Source organism: Dermacentor silvarum, chromosome 3, assembly GCF_013339745.2.
Source record: "Dermacentor silvarum isolate Dsil-2018 chromosome 3, BIME_Dsil_1.4, whole genome shotgun sequence".
Lineage (NCBI taxonomy): Eukaryota > Metazoa > Arthropoda > Arachnida > Ixodida > Ixodidae > Dermacentor > Dermacentor silvarum.
In genome coordinates this window covers 147,113,858-147,137,885 of record NC_051156.1, presented here as the reverse complement: position 1 = coordinate 147,137,885, position 24,028 = coordinate 147,113,858, and the positions used below count along the sequence as shown (strand labels likewise).

The 24,028-nt window shown below is 49.7% G+C and overlaps 1 protein-coding gene across 2 annotated transcripts in view; it reads right to left on the bottom strand.

Annotated features, from left to right (window-relative positions):
* LOC119444880 (nose resistant to fluoxetine protein 6) overlaps positions 1-24,028 on the bottom strand; it is a 423,598-nt gene that overhangs the window by 286,827 nt on the left and 112,743 nt on the right. Inside the window, exons 13-16 of one of the 2 annotated variants that reach the window (XM_049663711.1) lie at positions 22,696-22,816; positions 16,906-17,095; positions 16,573-16,715; positions 12,647-12,956 (exon numbers count right to left, since the gene is read on the bottom strand). The exons of the other annotated variant lie outside the window; for it this stretch is intronic. Of the exons in view, the coding sequence (XP_049519668.1) occupies positions 12,702-12,956; positions 16,573-16,715; positions 16,906-17,095; positions 22,696-22,816 (709 nt within the window). The 3' untranslated portion in view covers positions 12,647-12,701. Of the gene's footprint in view, positions 1-12,646; positions 12,957-16,572; positions 16,716-16,905; positions 17,096-22,695; positions 22,817-24,028 lie in introns of those variants that run through there. 2 annotated transcript variants of the gene reach the window in all.

The following is a 24,028-nucleotide window of genomic DNA, read 5'->3' as shown; positions in this document are numbered from 1 at the left end:
ACTAGGCTTTCCCCAGCTCCACTGGTCCCTGGTGTTTGCAAAACCAGAGCCAAGCATATATATATTTAAAATCGCGTGTGGCAGATAGCATAATTCTTATCCTTGAGGGGCATTATTCGAAGAGGCGGACATTACGACCACGAGAAAGATGAACACATACTCAAATAATTAAGAATGATTTAAATAATTAACGAGCTAATTAATTACGCCACGACACATGTTGCAATTTACGAATTGAAGCCTATGAGTTTGCAAGGCGTATTCACTTTATATGAATCTCCAACACTAAAACACATCACATGGGAGTGTCCCAAGGGGCCTCCGCATATAGACAGCCCAATAGTACTCAAACATTCCCTCAAGAGGAATAGGCACTGGGAGGCATGACTTACGGACGAGGGTCGGGAGAGCCACTTGGCTCTTCTGGACCAAGCCCAGCGAGCCGCTAGTGCCAGTGGAGCCCTGGACTAGGGACCCCAACCAGCATGCCTTCTTTTATTTATTTATTTTCAATGAATTTTTACTCACTCACTCACTGCAGCATGACACCAGTTTACGCCATAGACATATACACTGCTTAAAGATTTAGGCCAATAGAGGCAGATAACGCGTATGATAAACAAAGCCACAAGCGGGACTGTAGCCTCAAGCACGAAGATCAGACAAGTCCATCTATTTCCCATCATTCCCATGCAAGGAGGATTAAAATTTTTTTAATCCTCCTTGTTCCCATGGTAGCCGAAGGATCGAAGCGCCAGAGTTCCCCTTAGTAATTACTCTAGGAATATCTCCACTCGTAGTCAATACCGGCTTAAAGCAACGCACATAACGCGGAAAGTAGATCAAAATTTCAACGCTTATATAAATTGCAACGCTTTTATAAAAGATATACGGCCTATTTCATGCGGCTCTTGCGTACCCGGCCCGCATTTGAACGGCCCCATTCGTTGCGGAGTAAGTAGGGGCGCTTTGAAAATGGCCGCATAACGCCCAATTCGTTGCGGTATTTCAGATCAAATCTGTTCGGCTTACTAAGCGGCTAAAATATTATGCGGCTCGTGATTAAGCGGCCCAAAGGGCATTTTTGATGAAAGGATCATTTATTTATAGACAGGGGCCGCCCAGAGTAGCATTGCGTGCGCTGGGAACAACCGCAATCTTTCTTGGTCAAAACATGTTACTGCGCTTAGGGCTAAACTGAGAAACTTCATACACATTCTTCGGATTATATCTGAACTGAGATGGGGCCCTTCTGAACGAAGTTTGCTCTAAGTGCAGCTAGGCACTTCTTGTGGACTACATGCGCTACAGCATTCCTGTGCTATCTAACATGGGGTCATTATGTATGCGCACGCTGGAGAGCCTTCAGGCGCAAGCACTGCGGATATGCCTTGGTTTGCCACGCTGCACGTCAACTAAGGGCACAATAGCGGAAGCACGAGCTCGCCCAATTGACGTATACAGGTCTTCTGAGCCTGTGCGAACCTGTCTTCCGCCTGCTGACTAGACACTCGCACCATCCTCTGTCAGCACTTCCAAGAACCAACCTTGACTGTGCTTTTTTAAGCAATTGCATGTCACGCAAGCATTATACCTGCAAGGTTCCAGGCCACCACCATCCCCGAGACACCTCCCTGGACATTACTGAGACCACTAGTGAGGCTTCAAATACCTGGAATTACGAGTAATCCCAAGTTTCTACCATTGGCTTGAAGCAGCTCACCCTGTCCCATATATTTACATTGTATAGTGGGACTGTACAAGTACATACCGATGGTTTGGTCACACCATCTACCACAACGGCGGCGTTTGTCATCCCACAACTTAGAATTTGTCGGTGATTTCTATTGGACCACAAATTGACGTCTACGGCTGCGGAACTTGCGGCAATACGGGAGGCTGTACGTTTTATGATAACGCAGACACCCCATAAATGGACGGTGTTCTGCGATGCGAAATCAGTGCTACAGGCTCTAAAGTGCTTTTTACAGCGAAGCTGTTAAGGGCTCACTCTTCGATGGTCGCGTCCGGCAATGGAAAAAAACTCTGATTGGCCGTATGTTGTACGTGCGAGTGAAAGCACGCGAGGGCGAGAGACGCGCGCTTTCACGGGGAGCGAACGCATGGCAGAGAGCAAACGCGACTTATCTGCGAGTGAAAGCGCGTGAGAGCGAGGGACGCCCGCTGTCACGCGGAGCGAACGTACGGCGGAGAGCAAACGCGACTTCCCAGTAGGAAGGGGAGTGGTGGGCGAAGAGGGCATCGAGGCACCTCAGACTGTGCGTGTGCGTGCCCGTTCTCCCACTGCGGCGCATGCGCGCAGCCCGGCCGGCCTCTGCCGCCTGTGCCGCAGACTCTCTCTGGGATCTCGCCCGCCTCTCCCCAGCGTTTCGCCGTTCCGTCACGTAGCCAGCGCTTTGGCAGTAGTTGTGTGCGGTCACACAAACAACGCGCACAACTGTTGTCGACGGCGGCGGCGTTTTGCCCGCGTTCGCACCGAACGCACGCGGCGTTGGTGACATGTTTAGGAAGAACGTGCCAGCCTTTGCCGTGCACCCTATGGTGGTGTACTGTAGCGACCAAAAGGCCACGGTCCCTGTGGTCACTAAATAAATTAAAACCACCTTATCATATATATTTCTCATTCTTTAGTAGTTCAAATAACCAATTACACCATCACATCTTAATAGTCATAATTGTAAATACACAATTCCCCCCATAGTACAACTTCGCTGGTCTTCAATGTCCACCCCAGTGGAAGGGCTGACAGTTTTTTAAAGAAAGGACCATATTATCTGCTCATGCTAGAAGTCGCTGAGCTTCATCACAGTGTCGAGCTAGGTGGCCACGTGATCCCTTTTGAATGGGTGCCTAGTCATTGTGGTGTGATTGGCAATGAACTCGCGGACAGTGAGGCAAGATCGGCATTCTCTTCCTCTGATGAAGTACGGATTGCATACTCGCGACCTGACACCAACTCAGAGATCAAGGCACTCATGCAGGACCTTACGAATGCATACAGAGCCCGGGCTGACAACATCCACAGACGCCTAAATATTGCTACACGCGTGTGGTAACACGTAACAATATGATCGGCACTGGCGGTAAATTCTGTTTGCCCCCGAAGGTTACGCGGAGCAAAGCGTCATTAATACAAAATTCGGCTGGGCGTTGCTTTCACCCGTCGCTACGCACACCTCATCGGCCAATCGAACAGCCCTGATTGTGAGCACTGCCAGATGCATGAAACGCTAGAACCCATATTGTGCGATTGCCCAGCATATACGCTGTAGAGAAGGACGTTGGAAAGTTTCCTAGCCAGCGTCGGCAGGCAACTACTATCGGAGGACACTTTTCTAGGCCCATGGCCTGACAGTGTAACTTCAATGCGGGCAACTAAAGAACTGTTTATGTTTCTACAGGACACGAAGTTAGACGAGCGGCTGTAGTAATGACACTGTCTAATGTACATAAGCACTCACCACTCCTCTTATCATCATCGTAATCCACCAGAGTACTCTCACTCCCCTGTCCTCTTCCCTAGTACAAAGTAGCAGACTAGAGCACACTAGCTCAGGTCGACTTCTCTGTCTTTCCTATCAATAAAATTCATCTAATTCATACACACACCATAGAAGCACATTACAGGAAATTGATAACACACAGCACATAAGCACAGAAACACTGGGAATCGAACCCGGGTGCATCGCGTGAAAACCAAACACGCTAACCACTATACCAGATCACAATGCTCGCGCAGAGGACTCGCATAGCTATTATTGCGATAGCAATTATATGCACACTCCAAAGCAGATTTCTGCCGTCGCCGTCGTCGTCGCCGTCGCCGTGAGGTTCCGTATGACGTCAACGGCGATGAAATCGTCGCCGCGCTCCGGACGCTGTATGTGCGAGTAAAAGGGCGCGGGAGACGCGCGCTTTCACGGGGAGCGAACGCACATCGGAGAGCAAACGCGCGTTCTGCGCCGTGCTCCCTGAAGGGCTGCAGAATTAGGTGTCTCTTTCCTCCTTTCCATATATAGAGAGCAAACACAACTTTTTCCGTCGCGCGAAAGGCTCTGGGGGGACGGGAGGGAGGGAGGGAGGGAGAGGAGGCGACGTTTAGCTGCGGCACCAAATGCGTGTTTATATAAAAACGCCGCGCGCGTTCGGTGCGAACGTGGGCAAAACGCCGACGACGTCGACAACAGTTCTGCGCATTGCTGGTGCTGCTGCATGTCCAAGTTTGTACAGCTGATAAAACTACTATCCTTACTCCGTATAGCTCTCTACTAATTTGCTATCGCAATTGGTGCTTCGCCTTTCGGGTGAAACTGCGACACAATTTTTGTAGATACATCTGCGCTTCCAAGGCTGTCTTTTATTGCGATAGCCATTATATGGACACTCCAAAGCAGATTTCTGCCGTCGGCGTCGCCGTCGTCGTCGCCGTCGCCGTCGCCGTCGCCGTGAGGTTCCGTATGACGTCAATGGAGATGAAATCGTCGCCGCGCGCCGCCGAACGCTGTATGTGCGAGTGAAAGGGCGCGAGGGACGCGCGCTTTCACGGGGGTGAACCCACGGCGGAGAACAAACGCGCGTTCTGCGCCGTGCTCCCTTAAGGTACACTGTACTTAAGGGCTGCAGAAGTAGGCGTCTCTTTCCTCCATTATAATCTCCATATAGGTAGAGCAAACGCGCTTTCTTCCGACGCGCGCAAGAGATCAACATGGCCGCCGGGCTGAGCGGTCGCACGTCACCTCGGCTCCACTACATTTGCCCGTTCTGACCGGTCCACCTCGCTATCGCCCCAGGCACTGTGCCGGAGATTCGAGCCCTTATCAGCGGGACCCTGAGGACCCCACTCTCAACCGGTAGGACCATCTCACCTCCTCCTATCGATTCGAGAAGAACGAAGCAGGCGCTGACCCGCTAAGACTCGCAAGTAGGCCTAGCTCGCACTCGGCGAGCGATGACCTGCTAGCCTCCTTAACCCCATGGATACACCACCTACGACGTCGGGTCTGCAAGCCGGAAAATCTCCGGCCATGCAGCCCCTTCTAGATCCCCCGACGCCCCAGCTCGTGGACCTACAGGAGATGGAGGAACTTACCTCGGCCAGTGACGACGACCAAGCGTCCTCCCCGCTGCTCCCGCAGGCTGCCAAACAACAAGGGACACAGTCCGACACAAACTGGGAACTGGCGCTCTCCCGACGCCAGAAGCAAAAACAAAAGCGCCAGGACCGAGCACGAGAACTGGAAGGCCAGGCTACCGGGCCGGCCGGAATTCTGTCCCCGCCAGGCTCTGCCAGCAACGCCCAGGTAAACAACTCGCCTCCTACCACGCAAACGGCAGCGACGCCCGACGCGTCCGCAGCGAACGCCAAGAGCTCGCTCGGAGAGACGCGCCGGCCGCGTCGCCGGCTACCGCCGCTACCTCGGAACGACTTCAAGATTATTCTGCGCCCCAAAAAGGGCCTAAATATCAAGACACTCACAACTCACCAGGTGTCTCGGGCTGTGGTGGCAGCCTGCAACTACCACCCCAAGTGCACCGGCAACGACTTTATTGTGCGGATCCGTACAGGGTCGAACATTATTATCGCAAGCACTCCACACATCGAAACAGCTGAGCTCCTTCGTCGAGTGTCCACGCTCGCCTTCGGCGGGAGCAATCATGACTTCAACACTCTACGGGGCGTTATACATGGTTTGGACCCTGGAACTTCTCCAGATGAACTAAAAGCTAACCTGCGAGTGCGGACGCAGAGCGTTACTATCCATAGCGCCCGCATGCTTGGGACATCGAAGACGGCCGTTATAACTTTCGAAGGCTCCCTTGTTCCCCGCTACGTTCTCTACTACGGCGGGGAGGTAGCGTGCCACCCGTACCGTCCCACCCGACAAGTGTGCCAGGTGTGCTACCAGCCTGGTCATCGCTCGGACGTTTGCCCCACTCCGGACGCTGCCGTGTGCCGCCAGTGTGGCATTTTGAACCCCACTGAGAACCACCCCTGCACTCCTCAGTGCAAGTTCTGTGGGGAGGGACACCTCTCAGGGGCCAAGGAGTGTCCTCAACGTCTCAAAACTCTTCGCCGTAGCAGAACCCCTCAACACCAGCCGCCGAGCGCGCGCCGCCGGTGGTTCAGTAAGACCCCTTCCCGGTCCCGCTCCCGATCACAGTCCTTTCCGCCGCTCCCACCAGCCGGCCTGGACCAGCTTCAACCCTCCCAGCCCGAGCAACGCAGCTCCCGCGCCCAGCCGGAACGCCACGCCATCCAGGACCAACGCACCGGCCTGCAAAAGAATGGCTCCGCTGCACCAGCCGGCCGGCCTGCCGCCCCGCCGCCCGACAGGGCCGCCAAGGTAAGCTGGTCGACTGTGGCAAAGACCCCCGTCGCTCCGCGCACAAACCCCCCACCCACACTTCAATATGAAGCACTCGCCCAAGAGAACCAGCAGCTTAAGAAAGAACTCTCACAACTTAAAGCCGAACACGCCCGTGAAATGGCTGAGCTACGCGCCCTTATCACCCAAGCCGCCACCCCCCCACTCCACCCCACACACGAGGCCCCTCCCTGCGCGGATCCTCCTGCATCCCCCCAGGAACCCCCCCATTACATATACCGTACTACACGAAATGTTGCGAGAACTCACGAAACAACTCACGCAACAACAACAGAACCAACACCACCAACTTACGCAGAGCTTCTCTGCCCAACTCTCCCAACTGGGCACACGCATCGCGGATGTCGAAACGCACCTTGAAGCCCGCTTTGCGGAAATAGGCGGCTCCCTCCGCAAGAAACGAACGCCCACTCCAACCTTCAACCCCCCGATTCAGCTCAACCCGGTCACACCCGCGCAGACAGCTACCGGCCCCGGAGTTATCCTCAAGGCCCCCCAACTCACCCTACCCCCCACCTCTCGGAACTAACATGGGCAGCACCACCGCATCTCAGCAAAAACGTTTAGAAATCTGGCAATGGAACTGCCGAGGCTACCGTCGTAAGCGGAGCCTCCTTCAACAATACATAAACACCCAGCTTGAACCGCCAGACGTCATCGCCCTACAGGAGCCAGGTGTCTCGCCAACCCTGTCAGGTTACGAGGCCTATGACAGCCCGACCGAGGGCAAAGCGGCCATTCTCGTCAGTAAGGCGCTCACTGTCATTGCCCATGACGTCATCCCAGACACTCATATTGAGCATGTCATTGTAGAGATCGTGCTCCGGCGCCGGAAAAAGACCAGCAAGCACAGCCTTTTCATCCTCAATGCTTATAGTCCCCCCCGACAACGCCACACAGACTTTTATACCCTCATCCGAGGTGCTTGTACACTGGCCAAGGGTAAGGATCTGATCCTACTCGGGGATTTCAATGCCCAAGAGACAAGCTGGGGCTACAGGAATTCTGACCACAAAGGCAAGCAAATTGCCGCTGCCGTCGACACTTACCGGCTCGAGCTCCTGACCGATCCTACCACACCCACCCGCATCGGAAACAGTGTTTGTCGTGATACCTGCCCTGACCTTACCATCATCGGAGGCAGCTCCACGTACACTTGGGAAAATCTCATGGAAACCCTGGGTAGTGACCACTATATCATTCGCACTCAACTCACTGAGGATGCTCTGCGGCGTCCCATCGGGAAAGCCAAAATCACGGATTGGGATGCATTCCGATGCGATAGCGAGCAAACCCTCGACGCTAACACCAGCCTTACGGACTGGTGCGAACAGCTTCGCCGCACCCAAGATCGCCATACAAAACACATCACCCGCACCACCCAGACCCCCGAGGTAGACGGCCACCTGCTCCACCTATGGGACGCACGTCGTAGTCTTCTCCGCCGCTGGAAGACTCAAAAACATAATCGAAAACTTAAGGTCAAAATTGCCTTGCTCACCACCCAAGCAGAGGAATACGCCGCCAGCCTAGCCCAACTCAACTGGGCGCAATTCACGGACACCCTTAAGGGCTCTTTGGTGACGGCGCGCACATGGCGTATTTTGCGGGCTCTCATCGACCCCACGCGCAGCAAAACTGAAATGAACAAGGCCGTCCATCGCCTCATTCACACATTTGACGGTACTGATGACGACCTTCTCGACCAGCTCCGGAGAAAATGCTTTGGCGATCACAATCCACCCCCTGCCAACACTGTCTATCAAGGCTCCCCAAACGCCCTCCTGAACCGCCCCATAACGATCGAGGAAGTGTATGCGGCCGTCCGCGCAAGCACACGCAACACTGCTGCCGGGGCTGACCGCATTACATATTCGCTTATCCATAACCTCAATGACACTGCCCTGCAAGATCTCACGGCGTTCTTGAACACCCACTGGCAGAACGGCACCATCCCCCCGGAGTGGAAGCATGCCGAAGTGATCCTTATCCCGAAACCAGGCAAGAAGTTGCAAATAGAGAACCTGCGTCCAATCTCCCTTACTTCATGTCTGGGCAAGCTTTTCGAACGCGTGATCACCTTCCGCCTTCAGACCTACCTCGAAGATGGCAACCTGCTCCCACACACGATGTTCGGGTTCCGTGCGCATCTGTCCACTCAAGACGTCCTCCTCCAACTAAAAGAGGAAGTCATTGAACCCGTACCCCGCTATGGGGAAAACGTCATCATGGCGCTTGATATCAAGGGAGCATTTGACAACGTTAGCCACCCAGCCATTCTCGAAGGCCTTGCAGCCCTGAACTGCGGCCACCGTGTCTTCAACTACGTCAAAGCATTCCTGACCGATCGCACTGCCACTGTCGGGATGGGGACGCTCCGATCAGACACCCTCGTAGTCCCTAATAAGGGTGCGCCACAGGGTTTGGTCATCTCCCCCCTCCTTTTCAACGTGGCCATGGGGGGCCTGGCACATCAACTCCAACACATCGAGGGCGTTCGCCATGCCATGTATGCGGACGATATTACGGTCTGGGCTACCCAGGGCTCCCTCGGGCAAAAAGAATACAACCTCCAGCAAGCCGCCACTTGTGTCGAGCAATATGCGCATGCCCGCGGGCTGGCCTGCTCCACCGAAAAATCCGAGCTGCTCCGAGTTCACCACTCCACAACCCAGCTCCGCCAGACTGCCCAGGAAAACCCCATCCGGGTCCTCCTCGCTGGCAAAGTCGTCCCCGAACGCTCCATCATCAGAGTGCTAGGTGCGTGGCTGCAATCCAACCGTCGCGCCACACATACCCTCACACTCTTGCGGAACACAACGCTACAAGTGGCCCGCATGATTGCCCGTGTCACCACCCGCCGCCATGGAATGCGGGAAGAAGATACTCTCAAGCTCGTTCGAAGTCTGATAGTGAGTCGAATCGTCTACGGCCTCCCCTACCATCACCTAAATCAGCAAGAACGCGACCAAATTGACGCCATGATGCGTCGGGCCTATCGGGGGGCCTTAAAGCTCCCCCCTGGTGCCCCAACAAGCAACCTCCTTGCCATGGGGGTACATAACACCTTCACGGAGCTATGTGAAGCACAAATGGCCACTCAGCTCCAACGTTTAACGCTCACACCCACAGGCCGCGCCCTCCTGCAGCTCCTCGGACACACTGGTACCCTTCGGGAGGCAGCCCGACTCCACCTAGTCCCAGATCATGTCCGCTCAACACTCACCGTTGCGCCTATCCCCCGCAACATGGACCCCCTACTACACCAGGGTCGACGGGAAGCACGAGTTGAGGCCTTAACCCTCAGGTATGGTGAGAACAACACCACTTGCTACACCGACGCAGCACTGTATGACACCACCCGCACTCGAGCAGTAGCGGTCGTCCTCGACCACCACCACAGGGAGCTAGCCAGTGCCTCCCTCCACTGCCAGAACATCACGGAGGCTGAAGAAGTTGCCATCGCACTTGCCATCGCTCAAGGCAACAAGCTCACGGACTCCCAGGCCGCCTGCCGCAATTACCTGAAATGACGCATTTCTCAACCTGCGCTCAATATCCTAAGGGCACATGACGCTGGCGAACAGCTGCACATTCGAACACCTCCGATCAGGCATAAGATCATATGGAATCACGAGTCTGCACACGTCTTGTCGGCCTCGTCCTTGTCAGTGTGTGTTAGCGCAGTTAAAAAAAACACCGCATATCCACGGGGTGAATGATGATGAGTGGGCGAAGCTCCGGAGGGAATCATCGGTAAACCGTGAATCTTCAGTGTAATTCGCCCAGTCTCGCCGCAGTAAATCGAACGATTGACTTCCACCAATGACACGCGCCATATGTGACGTCATTCCTATTTTATAACAGCGCCCTTCATTCTAATTGCACCATCTCCCGCTTAAGGGGACGCTAGCACAAACGCGTTAGAAACGTGCAGTACTCTAAGGGGAAGAGGCCACAGCGTCTTACGCAGCCGTTTACACATGCCGGAACGTGCACCGCGTTTGCCGACGCCATCAGCGTTTATGAATACGGGGGTAAGGCGGAGACGCCACAGCGTCTTACACCAGCTTCTTGCACGGGCCGTAACGCGCTAGCACAAATGCGTTAGAAACGCGCAGTCTTTCGTTAATGTTGGGTATTTAATGCCATCGTGGTGCGTCTGTCCATGTGCGCTTCCTGGCGTAGTGGTTAGCGCCACGCGTTCAGAAGCGAGGGGTTCGTGGTTCGATTCCGCTACGGCCACAACTCTCAGAATTTTTTTTTCTCATAAAAGTAGACGTGGCTACCTACTACGACGACTACTACTACTACAGAGGAGGGACAGACCCACACCCTAAGGAGCTTCGCCCCTAAAAATTATACCATGCAAGTACAGTGTAGCTACAGCAGTTCCTGAAGTTGGCGTATGGCAGGGATGAGCAGCACGCGATTGGCTCCCGCGCGTGCCAGTGAGCCATCCACCTGTCAACTTTAAACGGCAGCGTTCATGTCGTTCCAAGGGGGGGAAAGGCTAGGTAGGCCCCACGAATACTTGCTGCTAAGTTCTCTGCGGCGCACTGGCGCACTATACTCTGTTTCAGTAGTTCCGTGCAGCAGAGCCAAGGCTACGCGATCGGCGAGCGGAGATTCCTGCGCAGCGAGATGTGGTGAGACAGTTCGGAACCCGTTGGAGGACTCAATGACCTTGACAACTGGTCTTGTCGGCAAGTGTTTAGTTGGAAGCTTCCCTGCAGGTTGCGGGGCGGTTTATTGCGCGCTTTTCCTAGTTCTTTATTAAAGTATTTATTGAGGCTTATGATACCGAAAGTATAGAGTTCTCCACTTGTTAGAATGAAAACGTGCAGAGAACAGAAAAATTAATGCAACGCCGCCATACAGACAATAATTTGCATGTAGATAGCACAAACAATTAATTGATTGGACAGTCTTTGATTCATACATGTAATATCGGCCCAACCAGAACAAGGCGGAGGTCTCCCGCCAGGGTAGTGCTTCGTCCTTCGCAAAAATGGCATCCGCAGACTTGCTTGTGTGCATATCCTTCTAAGCTGCTATTTTACGCGAAAGGATGGAATATAAGTTGGCATTGAGCATGCTTGAAGCATGCTTGGAACCATGCGAAAAATGCTCCACAAGCACCCCTAATCGGTGCGCCATGGAATATGCAATCTTAATGGCGAGCTAATCCTAACTTCCACCTAGTTGAACAAGAAGAAGTGCTATGTAGTTAGTAGTAGTAGTAGTGGTATCAGTAGTAGTAGTAGTAGTAGTAGTATAGTAGTAGTAGTAGTAGTAGTAGTAGTAGTAGTAGTAGTAGTAGTAGTAGTAGTAGTAGTAGTAGTAGTAGTAGTAGTAGTAGTAGTAGTAGTAGTAGTAGTAGTAGTAGTAGTAGTAGTAGTAGTAGTAGTAGTAGTAGTAGTAGTAGTAGTAGTAGTAGTAGTAGTAGTAGTAGTAGTAGTAGTAGTAGTAGTAGTAGTAGTAGTAGTAGTAGTAGTAGTAGTAGTAGTAGTAGTAGTAGTAGTAGTAGTAGTAGTAGTAGTAGTAGTAGTAGTAGTAGTAGTAGTAGTAGTAGTAGTAGTAGTAGTAGTAGTAGTAGTAGTAGTAGTAGTAGTAGTAGTAGTAGTAGTAGTAGTAGTAGTAGTAGTAGTAGTAGTAGTAGTAGTAGTAGTAGTAGTAGTAGTAGTAGTAGTAGTAGTAGTAGTAGTAGTAGTAGTAGTAGTAGTAGTAGTAGTAGTAGTAGTAGTAGTAGTAGTAGTAGTAGTAGTAGTAGTAGTAGTAGTAGTAGTAGTAGTAGTAGTAGTAGTAGTAGTAGTAGTAGTAGTAGTAGTAGTAGTAGTAGTAGTAGTAGTAGTAGTAGTAGTAGTAGTAGTAGTAGTAGTAGTTGTTGTTGTTGTTGTTGTTGTTGTTGTTGTTGTTGTTGTTGTTGTTGTTGTTGTTGTTGTTGTTGTTGTTGTAGTAGTAGTAGTAGTAGTAGTAGTAGTAAGCTTTTGGCTATTGATCAGCATTAGGGTGGACAAGAGAAGGCTTTTCCTGCAGCCAACGAAACACTTCCTAGAGGAACAGGTTTCGCGACTTGCTCGGCTACTTACTAACCATAAATTCAGTTGTGCTATCTTCATCGGAACCATTTGTAATGACGCGACATTGATTGGGGTGAGTTGGAATAGTGAAACCACCACAGGCGACACGTTGTCTTGTTTGAATTTATTGTAGTTGGTATTCCAGTACGATGCTGAGACTTACTGACCAAGAACGATGCTACTCCGTCTGAGTGGTCTTACAAGCACCCGTTTATTTGGCATTACATGGCCGACCACAGCTCCTTGCTTCGCGCAGCGAAACTTCATTGCCCTCTCCACCGCTGATATTTATCTTCGCGTCGCTGCCTGTAAGTTTTTCTTCGCGTTCCTGCGGTCGGGCGCCCCCATTTCCAATCAACCTGCTGAAAAGCAACTTGTCGAGTGCTCCGGTCGGTGCCTCGCAAGCGATGAAGGTAAGGTATGACAGCAGGAAGCACCAGACGAGCACGGCAAAGCAGAGCGTGACCTGCAAAGAATATTGTGCGGTTTTGTTCCGCACATTACAGACACTAAAATGACAAGTGTCCGTTAACTTACTCAAAAGAGATTGCTCAAACTGTTCAGACAGTCTCTATGCGCAAGTTGTGTGAGGGACAATTGATAGGTAACGACAACTCAGGCTGAATAGGTATACCACTGGAAATCTATTGGAGAGGTCTATTGGTTTTAGTAGAAAACAGAAAATGAACGGCCTGCCTCCTCTTTTCAATTTCTTCCGTGCACAGCTAGTATAGAATGACGTCATATCCGTAAAGTTAAACGGCTTCCGCAATGTCACTCACTTCCACATATTCTCATCGGTATGAGTGCAGGGATGCGAAATGACGCAAAAAGATTTAAAAAATGTGGGCAGTTTGCAATAGTGGCGCCGGGCTGGGTCACAGCGGAGCTAGTTCCGGCTTTCGATAAGAGTTGCTAGGTCTTGCCAAGTTTTGCGAGGTTACACAAGGATCGGCTTGTTCGGCAGGGTCGGCTCTACTTTGTCGATAGTAGTCCCGGTGAGCCGCGCGCCGAGCTTCCTTGTAGGCGGCTTCTTCCTCGGGAGTCTTGCCTTCGGTCACCCCATGGTGCGCGCGTGTTCACTTGACGAGAGAGGCGACACGTCTGTCGGCGCGCCGGCTGCTCAGAGCTTTATAGCATATCAGTGACGTCATGGCTAAGCGAACACTTGCTTCTCCTCGACTGGGGAGAGGGAAGGCGAAGCGCGCGCAATTCCGCGGCGAGACTCCGCCCTACGCACGTGTGTGATGCGACGAAGTGGCGTGGTTCGGCAACGCACAGCTGGGCCGAGTTTTCTGTCGGCATGCAACGGATTTGCGAAAAGCTTAACAGCTCCGCTGTAAAATCAAATTTGGTAATTCGCCAAGACGAGCCAAACGTTGCGGCTCTTAGGTTGCGAGAAACCAGTACGCTCTGTGTACGAGTCTGTGTGTGAGCGTGCTACTCGGTTCGAACTGAAAATTTTCTTATGTGGCGTCGTCGCTGAGTAAGGCTACGTCCATTTTAAACATTTTCAGCACGCTTTATTTTATTTCAGGAATGTCTCTGGAATGATTTCGATAGAGTACTATAATTCTTGCACTTTATCAATGCTACATTGAAAACTTACAATGCTACAATGACAACAAAAAGGTAAACCTGTCAACATTTTTTTTTTTGTGCTTGCACCAAGGTATCAAGCATAATAGCACCTTCGTCATTCATTTTCTGTAATCACTTCCAACCAGCTTGTGTCCTTGACATAAGTTCACACAAAAGTGTGAATGTTTTACTATATTCTGTATACAGAAAGTCTAGAAACAGGCTATGGGCTCTTGGCCTAATTTCCATTGTTTGTCAACTTTCTCGCCTAGCGACTTTTTGCAGACAACTCGTCCAGATATTTATGGACAAAACAAGCCCTAGGAACTTGTCAATAAGTTTAGTGATCAGAAAACGTTTACTTTCCATTATAAGACGAATAGATTATACAGGGTGATCATTTTTAAGTATTACGGAATTTTAAAGATAACCTGTTGCAGATAACATAATTGTAGTCCTTGAGCTGGCTCACTCAGAGAGGCGGACAATATTTTCAGGAGAACTCGAAACACATTCAACTATTTAACAAGAATTCACTAATTAACTTCATAATTAAGTACTTTATGGCACACATTGCAATTAACGAATTGTAGACGGTGAACATGTCAGGCGTATCCACTTGGAATGAATTTCTGGGATGACACCAGTTTCGATATATTATTTAGCAAAGTGTGGGACGAAATACATGGCCGTTCCAGTTACTTTTGTGGTTCAGTGCTGTAAACAGCGCATTCTTAAAAAAAAGTAAGTCGAACAACAGTGCATTGAGATGATGAGTTTGATCGCGCATATCTTCCAACTGGTGTCATTCCGGAAATTTCGTCACGACATAACCATGCATTTCTTATTTTAAATAACTTCTTGCCTGCTTTGCTCTTTGTATGCACTTTTTTTATGTGAGAATTTTAGTCTTTGTGTAAACTGCATTCTTCATTGTATTATTATTAACAAAGTGCTATTATGTTTTGTATAATTGTATGCTCTTTATACTATTTAAATTTCGAAGCTCCCCTTACTCAGTGCCCATTCTTTCGGCCTGTAAGGTATTTTGAATAAATTAATTAATAAATAAATTTATTACAAGTGAATATGCCTTGCGAAGTCACCAGCTACAATTCGTTAATTGCAATATGTGCAGTAAGGTAATTAATTCCGAAGATACTTAGGGATTTTGTTAATTTGTTGAATGTGTGTTTCAATTTCTCGTTCAAGTAATGTCCGCCTCTCTGAGTAATGAAACTCAAGGACTACAATTAGGGCATCTGCAACAGGCTATTTTTCAAAATTCCGTAAAACTTAAAAGTGATCACCCTGTATATGAAAGCATGGCTGTCCGTTTAAGGTCTATATGCCTTCTATAACAGAAAGTTGTTGGAAGGACACTACTTCACCTGAGATGCATTTAGGTTCTACTGCTATTTTAGCAAACCCGCCGCGGTGACCAACGTGTGCCGAGTTGCTTTCTCGGGCCCTGAACACCGATGAGCGACGACATGCGAACAAACGACTGCTTTTGCGACGGCCTTGGACAGTACGACTAGGTGATGTTCACGTTGTTAATGTCTTTTTTTTTTTTGCATTGATTCTTGCCATTCATCTTTTTATTTGGGTTCAGTCAGCCCAATCTCACAGAGGCAGAGCTACAAATGGCAAAGCTGACGTCTTCCGTTTCATTTTGTCTCCATCTTTTACTTACAAGTGCGCACTCTGTCTCGCTGCGGTCGTTCAATTTTAAGTAAAAGACGGAGACAAAATGAAACTGAAGACGTCAGCTTTCTGCCTCGCTGCAACACCCGCCGTGGTTGCTTAGTGGCATAGTGTTAGGCTACTGATCACAAGGTTGCGTGACCGAATCCCGGCTACGGCGACCGCATTAAGATGGGGCGAAATGCGAAAACACCCGTGTACTGGGATTTAGGTGCATGTTGAAGAACACCAGGTGGTCCAAAATATTCCGGAGTCCCTCACTACGGCGCGCCTCACAATCATACCGTGGTTTTGGCACGTAAAATCCCATGATTGAATGGCCTCGCTGCAAACGTGCACTGATAGAGAAGCTATACCTGGAGAGTGGTAATGAATTGCTAAATTTAAATGGCTATTTGGTTTGAAGGGTAGTTGAGGTTATAGATAGCGACGCCGCCACGGTGAAAAGTGATGCTGACTATAACGAGATGCTGAGGATTTAAGTAATCATCTAGTTGCCTGGTACTTGTAGTACATTCAATAACAACAGCCAACCACTAAAGTTGTCAAGCGCGAAATTGATGCGCTAGCCCTGGGCCTGCAAAGTGAATCTATGTTAATCTTTCAACGGCGTTCCTGGCTACAGTTCAACACTGGATACGGCTCAGCACTGTATGATTTCAAACAAAAAAGCTCGCAAGTGATGCCAAAAAAAAAAGGATTAGATGATGTTTTCTGGAATGAATGCTGGCAACAGGGCTGCGTTTTGCAGCATTGTGGTAAATCAATGTACAAATTTCTAGCCTGGAACTTACCTGATTAAATACTGACCAGTAGACTCTTTCTCTGGATGAATGCATCAACAGTTCGAGGAATGGCCAGTGGATCAAGTACACGCCATACGAAAGCTTGCTCAATGGAACGAACGCATTCCAGGACAAGAACTTGCTCAGAGCGCCTAAAGAGAAACAGGGTTTGTGAAAGTTTAGGTCATGTGTATGAACCACGAACAAAAAAATATGACGGTCCTCGCAAGTTTCAGAAAGAACGAAGACCTTCGGCAAGCTGCACTAGCTACCCATAGCTATTTTCCACCATCACTAGTTTCCTCTAATAAGTACCCAATAATAGCACGAGGGCATCCTCACCGCCTCGGCTCGTAGCACATGCCAGCGTGATCCAAGAGAGGCAGAACGACCAGATTATTCTGTCGAAGAATGCCACAACCAGCTCTGCGTCATCCGACGTGGGATTCTGGCTTAAGTACCAGGGAAACTTCACGAACACACAGAAGAGGCCGCAACTGATTGATGCAACCCAGCCTGCCAGCTGAAACATCTGCAATGTATAAGAAAGAAAATCAGTGGCGATTTAGGGGTAAATGAGAGAAATATTTTAGCATAATGCCGCACCTCTTTGACGTCAGGTATTCATAATTTTATGATCATCATCAGCCTATATTTATGCCTACTGCCGGACGAAGGCCTTCCCTGCGATCTCCAATTACCCCTGTCTTGCCCTATAGGTGATTCCAACTTGCGCCTGCAAATTTCCTAACTTCATCACCCCCCAAATTTTCTGCCGTCCTCGACTGCGCTGCCCTTCTCTCGGTATCCATTCTGTAACTCTAATGGTCCACCGGTTATCCATCCTACGCATTACATGGCCTGCCCAGCTCCATTTTTTCCGCTTAATGTCAACTAGAATATCGGCTCACCCCGTTCGTTCTCTGATCCACACCGCGCTCTTCCTGTCTCTTAACATTAGGCCTAACTTTTTTCATTCCATAGCTCTTTGTGCGGTCCTTAACTTGTTCTCGAGATTCTTTGTTAACCTCCAAGTTTCTGCCTCATATGTTAGCACGGGTACAATGCAATGATTGTAAACTTTTCTTTTCAACGACAGTGGTAAGCTCCCAGTCAGGATTTGGTAATGCCTGCCGTATGCACTGCAACCCAATTTTATTCTTCTGTAAATTTCCTTCTCATGATCGGTGTGGATCAGTGCGGTGTGGATCAGAGAACAAACGTGGTGAGCCGATATTCTAGTGGACATTAAGCGGAATAAATGGAGCTGGGCAGGCCATGTAATGCGTAGGATGGATAACCGGTGGACCATTAAGGTTACAGAATGGATACCAAGAGAAGGGAAGCGCAGTCGAGGACGGCAGAAAACCAGGTGGGATGATGAAGTTAGGAAATTCTCAGGCGCAAGTTGGAATACGCTAGCGCAAGACAGGGGTAATTGGAGAGCGCAGGGAGAGGCCTTCGTGCTGCAGTGGACATAAATAAAGGATGATGATGATGATGATGATAATGCTACTTAATGGCATCAAGGCTGCCAGACTCGAGACTCTCGCTATGAATTAACGATAGAAGGGAAACAGAGAGGCTTGATTTTTGTTAATCATGACCATATAAAGCCATCAGACAATGAAACCAAAGAAACCTTCGAGGAAATTAGCTGTGGTTCAAATTTAAATGTAGAAAATAATAAAGAAAAGGAAAAGGAAAGTGGATGAAAATATAAATTGCCGCTGTGGGAGCCGGATCCACAACCTCCGCATTATACGTGCGTTGCAGTACCAATTGTGCTATGGTAACGGCTATCAATCTCCCTCGTGCTCTGGTTTATATAGGTGTATACATAAGCATATATACATACACTCCCTTTTCGAAGCTCTCCCATCCTCTCTAACTCTACCACTTGACCGGCTTTTTGGCGCTGAGCCGTGCTCCCTCAAGGGCTGCAGAAGATAGCGCCAACCTTTCCCTTTCCCTCACGAACCACTTATCATCATCATCTCATAATACACAAACATGCACTTCTTTCCACTTTGACATCCCCAATTCTAACACATTTCAGGAGTTTGGGCGGCACATCGGCAGTTTCTATAAGGAACTGCCTTAATACAGACATTACAACGTTTGCAGGGTATTCAGTAATGTGACGAATTTTTTAAGTAAGAATCCGTTTTGCCTATGAAGATATAGGAATCGGGCAAAGCCAGCAAGGTGCCTGAAAAAACAAAATTATTTCACAAAACGTTATCCGTAATACAGCTCGCTTTTTTTACGTCTAAGAAAGCGCCAGCATGTTTACCGGTTCACCTGTCGATTTGGGCACCTACCCCAGTGGCACATTAATCATTTTGTGGGATTTGCCCGGAATGTTCACATATCCAGTGGCATACGCCTATTTCCACATACTCAGTATTCCATTGCGGTTTATTTGGGCACAATCTGGTATTGCATAGCCAGCGGCCCAATTTGTCTGTTCGGCCGTATCCAAAGTGGCCCATATCCAGCGGCACAGACCCAGTAGCACTGTTCGTTGTGTACTCGACAAAACAAAAGTCAGCAACCACCTCGAGCATACTTGGGGGAAGAGGCGAAGAAAGCTTCGCTTTAAAAGGAACTTGCTAGTGTGAAGCTGCCGGTTGTCCACTTAACTAAATCATTCGGCATAACCCGTATCACGTTGAATGGCGAATTTAGTGCCTTTCCACAGAATCAATATGGCCACATAACGTATAGCCACCGTTGAAACGAGTTATGTATGAGCGCCGCCGCCTCGAAGCCTGCGCGTGACCTCCGAAACGCACAGCACGCCGGTCCGTGCGAACGCTGAAGAACGCATCATGCGGCAACCGGGCTCCTCTGTCGCGCTTCATTCTGGACACGCTACGCCATCTACTGGCGCGGCCGAGAAGTCCGCGCGTGGCTTCCGAGACCAGAAGTGTGGCTCGCCGGTGCCTGCGAACGATGAGAATTGTTCCTTCGCTTGCCGCCCACTCAGTGGCACATACTCATTGACCCAAGTTGGTGAGAGGTTAATTGAAGAATGGCACATACCCTAGTAAATTCATGGCGCAGCTCGCTATAGCGTTGGCGTGCAATATGTTCATTTAAAGGGCCACATATCCAGTGCACTTGTGACGCAGCCTGCTTAAGCTTGGGATTGCGGTGCTTCATGAACCTTTCTGACTTGGGTTCCGATTCAGCTCAACCTATATGGTAATTTAAGGGATCTGTTTTGTCTTTGTAGACCGACACACTCCCATTTGCACATGCCTAGGTACCGAAGTTAGCGTCAAAGACGTTAATTGGAGAACGGCACACACCTACTGGTACATGCTCTGGGAGTGCGGGTCAAGATACCCCAAGTTCAGCAAGGATGAGTGGGACTTGCTACTGCGTAGCCCCGCTATAGACAAGCAAATCCTGGCTGTCCGGCGTGCCCGCGCCCGGGCCGGTGGGCTAGACCTGCCGGTCCCGACGTGGGACTAGCCGGGTGCGCGACGAGTTCGCGTCCTCGCCAGACCTCTAATAAACGTTATTTCACTCACTCACTCACTCACTCACTCACTCACTCACTCATACCCAGTCACACAAATTGGCATCAAAGAGGTTCATTGAAGACCAGCGCACACTGACACCCAATGCTCCAAGTCGGCGTCAAATAGTTTCTTCCAGCAGCGGTGCCTACCCAGTCACTCGTCTACTGTAGAGACCCATGTCGGGTTAGTTGAAGAGCGGCACATACGTGCCCATTGTCACATATTCAGTGACCCAAGTTGGCCCGACAGTTGATGCCGATGCCTGTTCCCTCAGCACATCAGCCCGCTGCGCTACCCATTCGACCGCAGACTACCAAGTGGCTGAGGTACGGGGCAAAATTGTTAGATAGATAGATAGATAGATAGATAGATAGATAGATAGATAGATAGATAGATAGATAGATAGATAGATAGATAGATAGATAGATAGATAGATAGATAGATAGATAGATAGATAGATAGATTGCCCCCGGAAACTGCATGATGTCCGGAGAGGCGTGTCCACCTTGTACGTCTTGGCGTTGACGAAAACGAGAGACAAAGCGGGCATTTGCCATTTCCAGGTTAGCAGGTGCCTTTTAGAGCACAGCCAAGTACAATCCAAATAGGTCGCGAAGCTTCGGGTGAAAACCGGTTCAGAACAAATTGTCACCAACGTCAGCAAGGGCGGTTATGGGAGCAGCGATTTAAGCGCGACTATGTGAGGAGGCAACAAACATTGGGAAAGAAAAAATAATTTTAAATAAAACGACACACACTTTGATTCATTCAGCGAAAATAAAGTTCCTAATCAATTTTACATGCGCGTGGCGAGAAAATAAAAGACAACACTATTTTACGTTTTCATTGTAAATAAATACCGTTTTTCAGCGCCCACCATATATAGGAGAGGGCGTTGACACCGCTATCACTTGCAATGCTATATAGCTCTTGAAGTGTGCAGAAAGGCGCGCTCGTAAAGTTCACCTGTCACAATACGCCCCCCTCACACGTTGTGTTGTTTTGCTTGTCGAAGTTTGTCTGAATTTTGTGGCGCCGGTAGTTTCATCGTTTCTTAACCTGATCAATCAAACGTAGTGAGTTACGACCGCCAGATAATTGTTTACTTTAGCTGACTTTGTGCGGCTACGCTGGCCGACGGGCTTGGCGTCCGACGATGATACCTGCCCTCCGAACCCGAAGCCTTCGTCTGCCTCCAAAGAAACTGTGTTCTGTGCAGCGGTGCGATTTCTAAACCTGTACGGCTGACCTTCTCCTGTATCGCTGGCTGCGCTGAAAGCTCGAAACGCCTATAAAGTTGAATGGCGGGGCATTTGAATATACAGCTCTAATGGCGGGTCACCAAAGCAAATTTCGCGCCTTTGAGAACGAAATGACGTCACTTCTGTTTTAACAGATATGGCGTCACACTACTTTTCGTTCACCGGGAGATGGCGCTAAGCCCCATGAATCGCCGATGAACCGCCATGTTTTGAACGTATGGGCTGGTATGGAAGCTTCGCTACCATGTATACTCGCCTTGGAGCAGCTCTTAGGCACCCGTTCCTGCGGCTAGCGTCAACGGCGTCGGCGGCGTAACCGAGCGAACGAGCACAGCGAAGATGAAAGCGAACGCGGAGTGCACTGGTGGGATGAAAGACGCGAGGAGGAAGGCGGAGAGGAGGGTGCAGCGCAACCAGGATACGGACAGTGGAGGAGGGTATGGCAAAAGGTGAGCGCGGAGTGCCGGCGGCGACCAGGTATGCGGCCAGCGCGGAAACAGAGCGCTGACGTGGGCTTCGGACCCACTGCGCAAGCGCTACGTCGCCTGCAGCGCCGCCGCCGCTAGAGAATGCGCTCCGCGCGCCCCACGCGTTCCCGTGTTCACGCTTTCTTTCTGAACAATTAACGACGCAACCGTTGGAAATGCTTCGTCTGCCGCTGCTGCTAATCGAGCTGCCCGAGCATAAGCTCAGCGCCACCGCCGAGAACATCTTGTCGTTCAGAATCAAATTATTATCCATAACATATCGTGAATTCAAAACAATAAATCGTAATCGTCATCGGCGGTGAGTTTTTATTGCCACTTGAAAATATTATCCTTAAACAATCCTTTTCAAGCGAAGAACACTAATGAAGTGATTAGTTATCGATTGTTTTCGCACCCCTCCTTGCGATTGAATTCATTTCGCGCTAGTTTCGGTTGCAAGCACGTCTAACACACTAAGCCATGAAAAGCGTTTCATTTCAGTACGAAATGCGCTCACACGGAGTAGCTGCTGCCCGCGCCATTCACTCGCGACAAGAATTCCAAGCGCAGAAGTTATTTTCAGCGTGCCTTCTGCAGAGATAGTTCTTCGTTGTCATCGATGCCAGGCAGCAAAATATTATGTGGAAGGAAAGTGAGAACTAGTGGCTGACTTTGGTGATACTTTTTCATGGCTTGCTCGCCTTTTTTGATATCGTTCATTAAAAAGAAAAACTTGCATACCACCTACGCCACTGTCATCAGAGTGAAAATATAAGCACAGGGCATCCTCGGCTGCATGTCGATATGCATTACAGCCCATCACCGTAAAAAGCGCAAATCTCGAAGTACATCTTAAATTCAGCAGCCTACCTTGGGAATTTTGCGCTGTCCGAAGTCGGCTACTATGAGAGACGTCATACAGCCGCTAAAGTAGCACACAGCGTGATAAAAAGGCTTGGTGTAATACTCGTTCAGTGTGCTGATCATCCGCCTGTAAGAATAAAAATGACGAGACGTCACATACACGAAGTAAGCTGAGTTGTAAACGTTCAATTAAAATTCGAAGCCAAAACATTTCCTGGTTAAATGCTGAAAATGCTGAAAAACAGTCATGCACCGGCAAATGGGCACGGAGCCACCGAGAAAACCATTCGTAACTCCGTGCTGCCCTTCACTTCACCAAGAGGAATTTTTGCCGCAGAAGATGTTTCTCTCGGATTCTTCTGCCGACAACGGTTTCACGGAAACAACGTCATCGCTCGACTTGGCTCAACACCGTACTGCCGACATGTAACGAGTCGGCGCATACGCATAGCCATCCGGGTATGGCCACTGCAGATGTGCACTGGCTTTGTTCTCTGGAGAATTAAGCAACGAAACAGCAAGTGCTGCCGAAATGGCCTCCTCGCCACAAATATGCGCCTTCAGGCGCATCATTACTTTATTCAACCGAGCTGATTTCTTTGGCTCTTCCAGCCGTTATTGTACTCTAACTTTCTTCGCTAACGGCGCACCGTCTCGCGCAACCGAGTTCCTACGTGGGTTCGTCACCGTACCCACTGTAGCAAGAAAGGAACCGTCGCACGAAGGTGCTGTCACGTGTGAAGGTTTAAATGCTGTGGTCGGTGGTGACGCTGTGTCCTGTTTCTCCATAGAGAGTATTTATACGCACGCCTTCAGCGCTAAGCATGTGTTGGTATGAAGGCTCCCCATAAGGCGAAAGCATTAGGTGGCTACTTATGTTTAGGAAAATAACAGCGCTGGATAGACAAGGACACAAAGAAGAACACGACACTGGCGCTAAACATTAATTCCCACCTACTTGCCCAGGAGGAGGAGGAGGAGTAGATTTTAATGAAGAGAAGGGAGGAGAAGTCGGCCGGGATATCGTGTCTCTAGCCTGCTACTCCTGACTGGGGTAAGGGGAAGTGGGCGATACAGGCAGAGGTAGGTCGCAGATGATTATGATATCTTACGATGAGCTACTATTTACACACGTTGTCCAATACGGGGTTCTGCAATTTTCACACACTGCACGCAGGAGTGTTAGAACTCCCCAACTCTCTAACTCGCCAACTCCAACAACTCGCCCAAGTTTCTCTTCTAATACATTAGGCGGCTATATTGACGGTACCCTTGGTGAAATTGCGCCGTGACCAAAAATGGCTGGCGCCACAAAGAGTACAATCACGTCAACTCATGC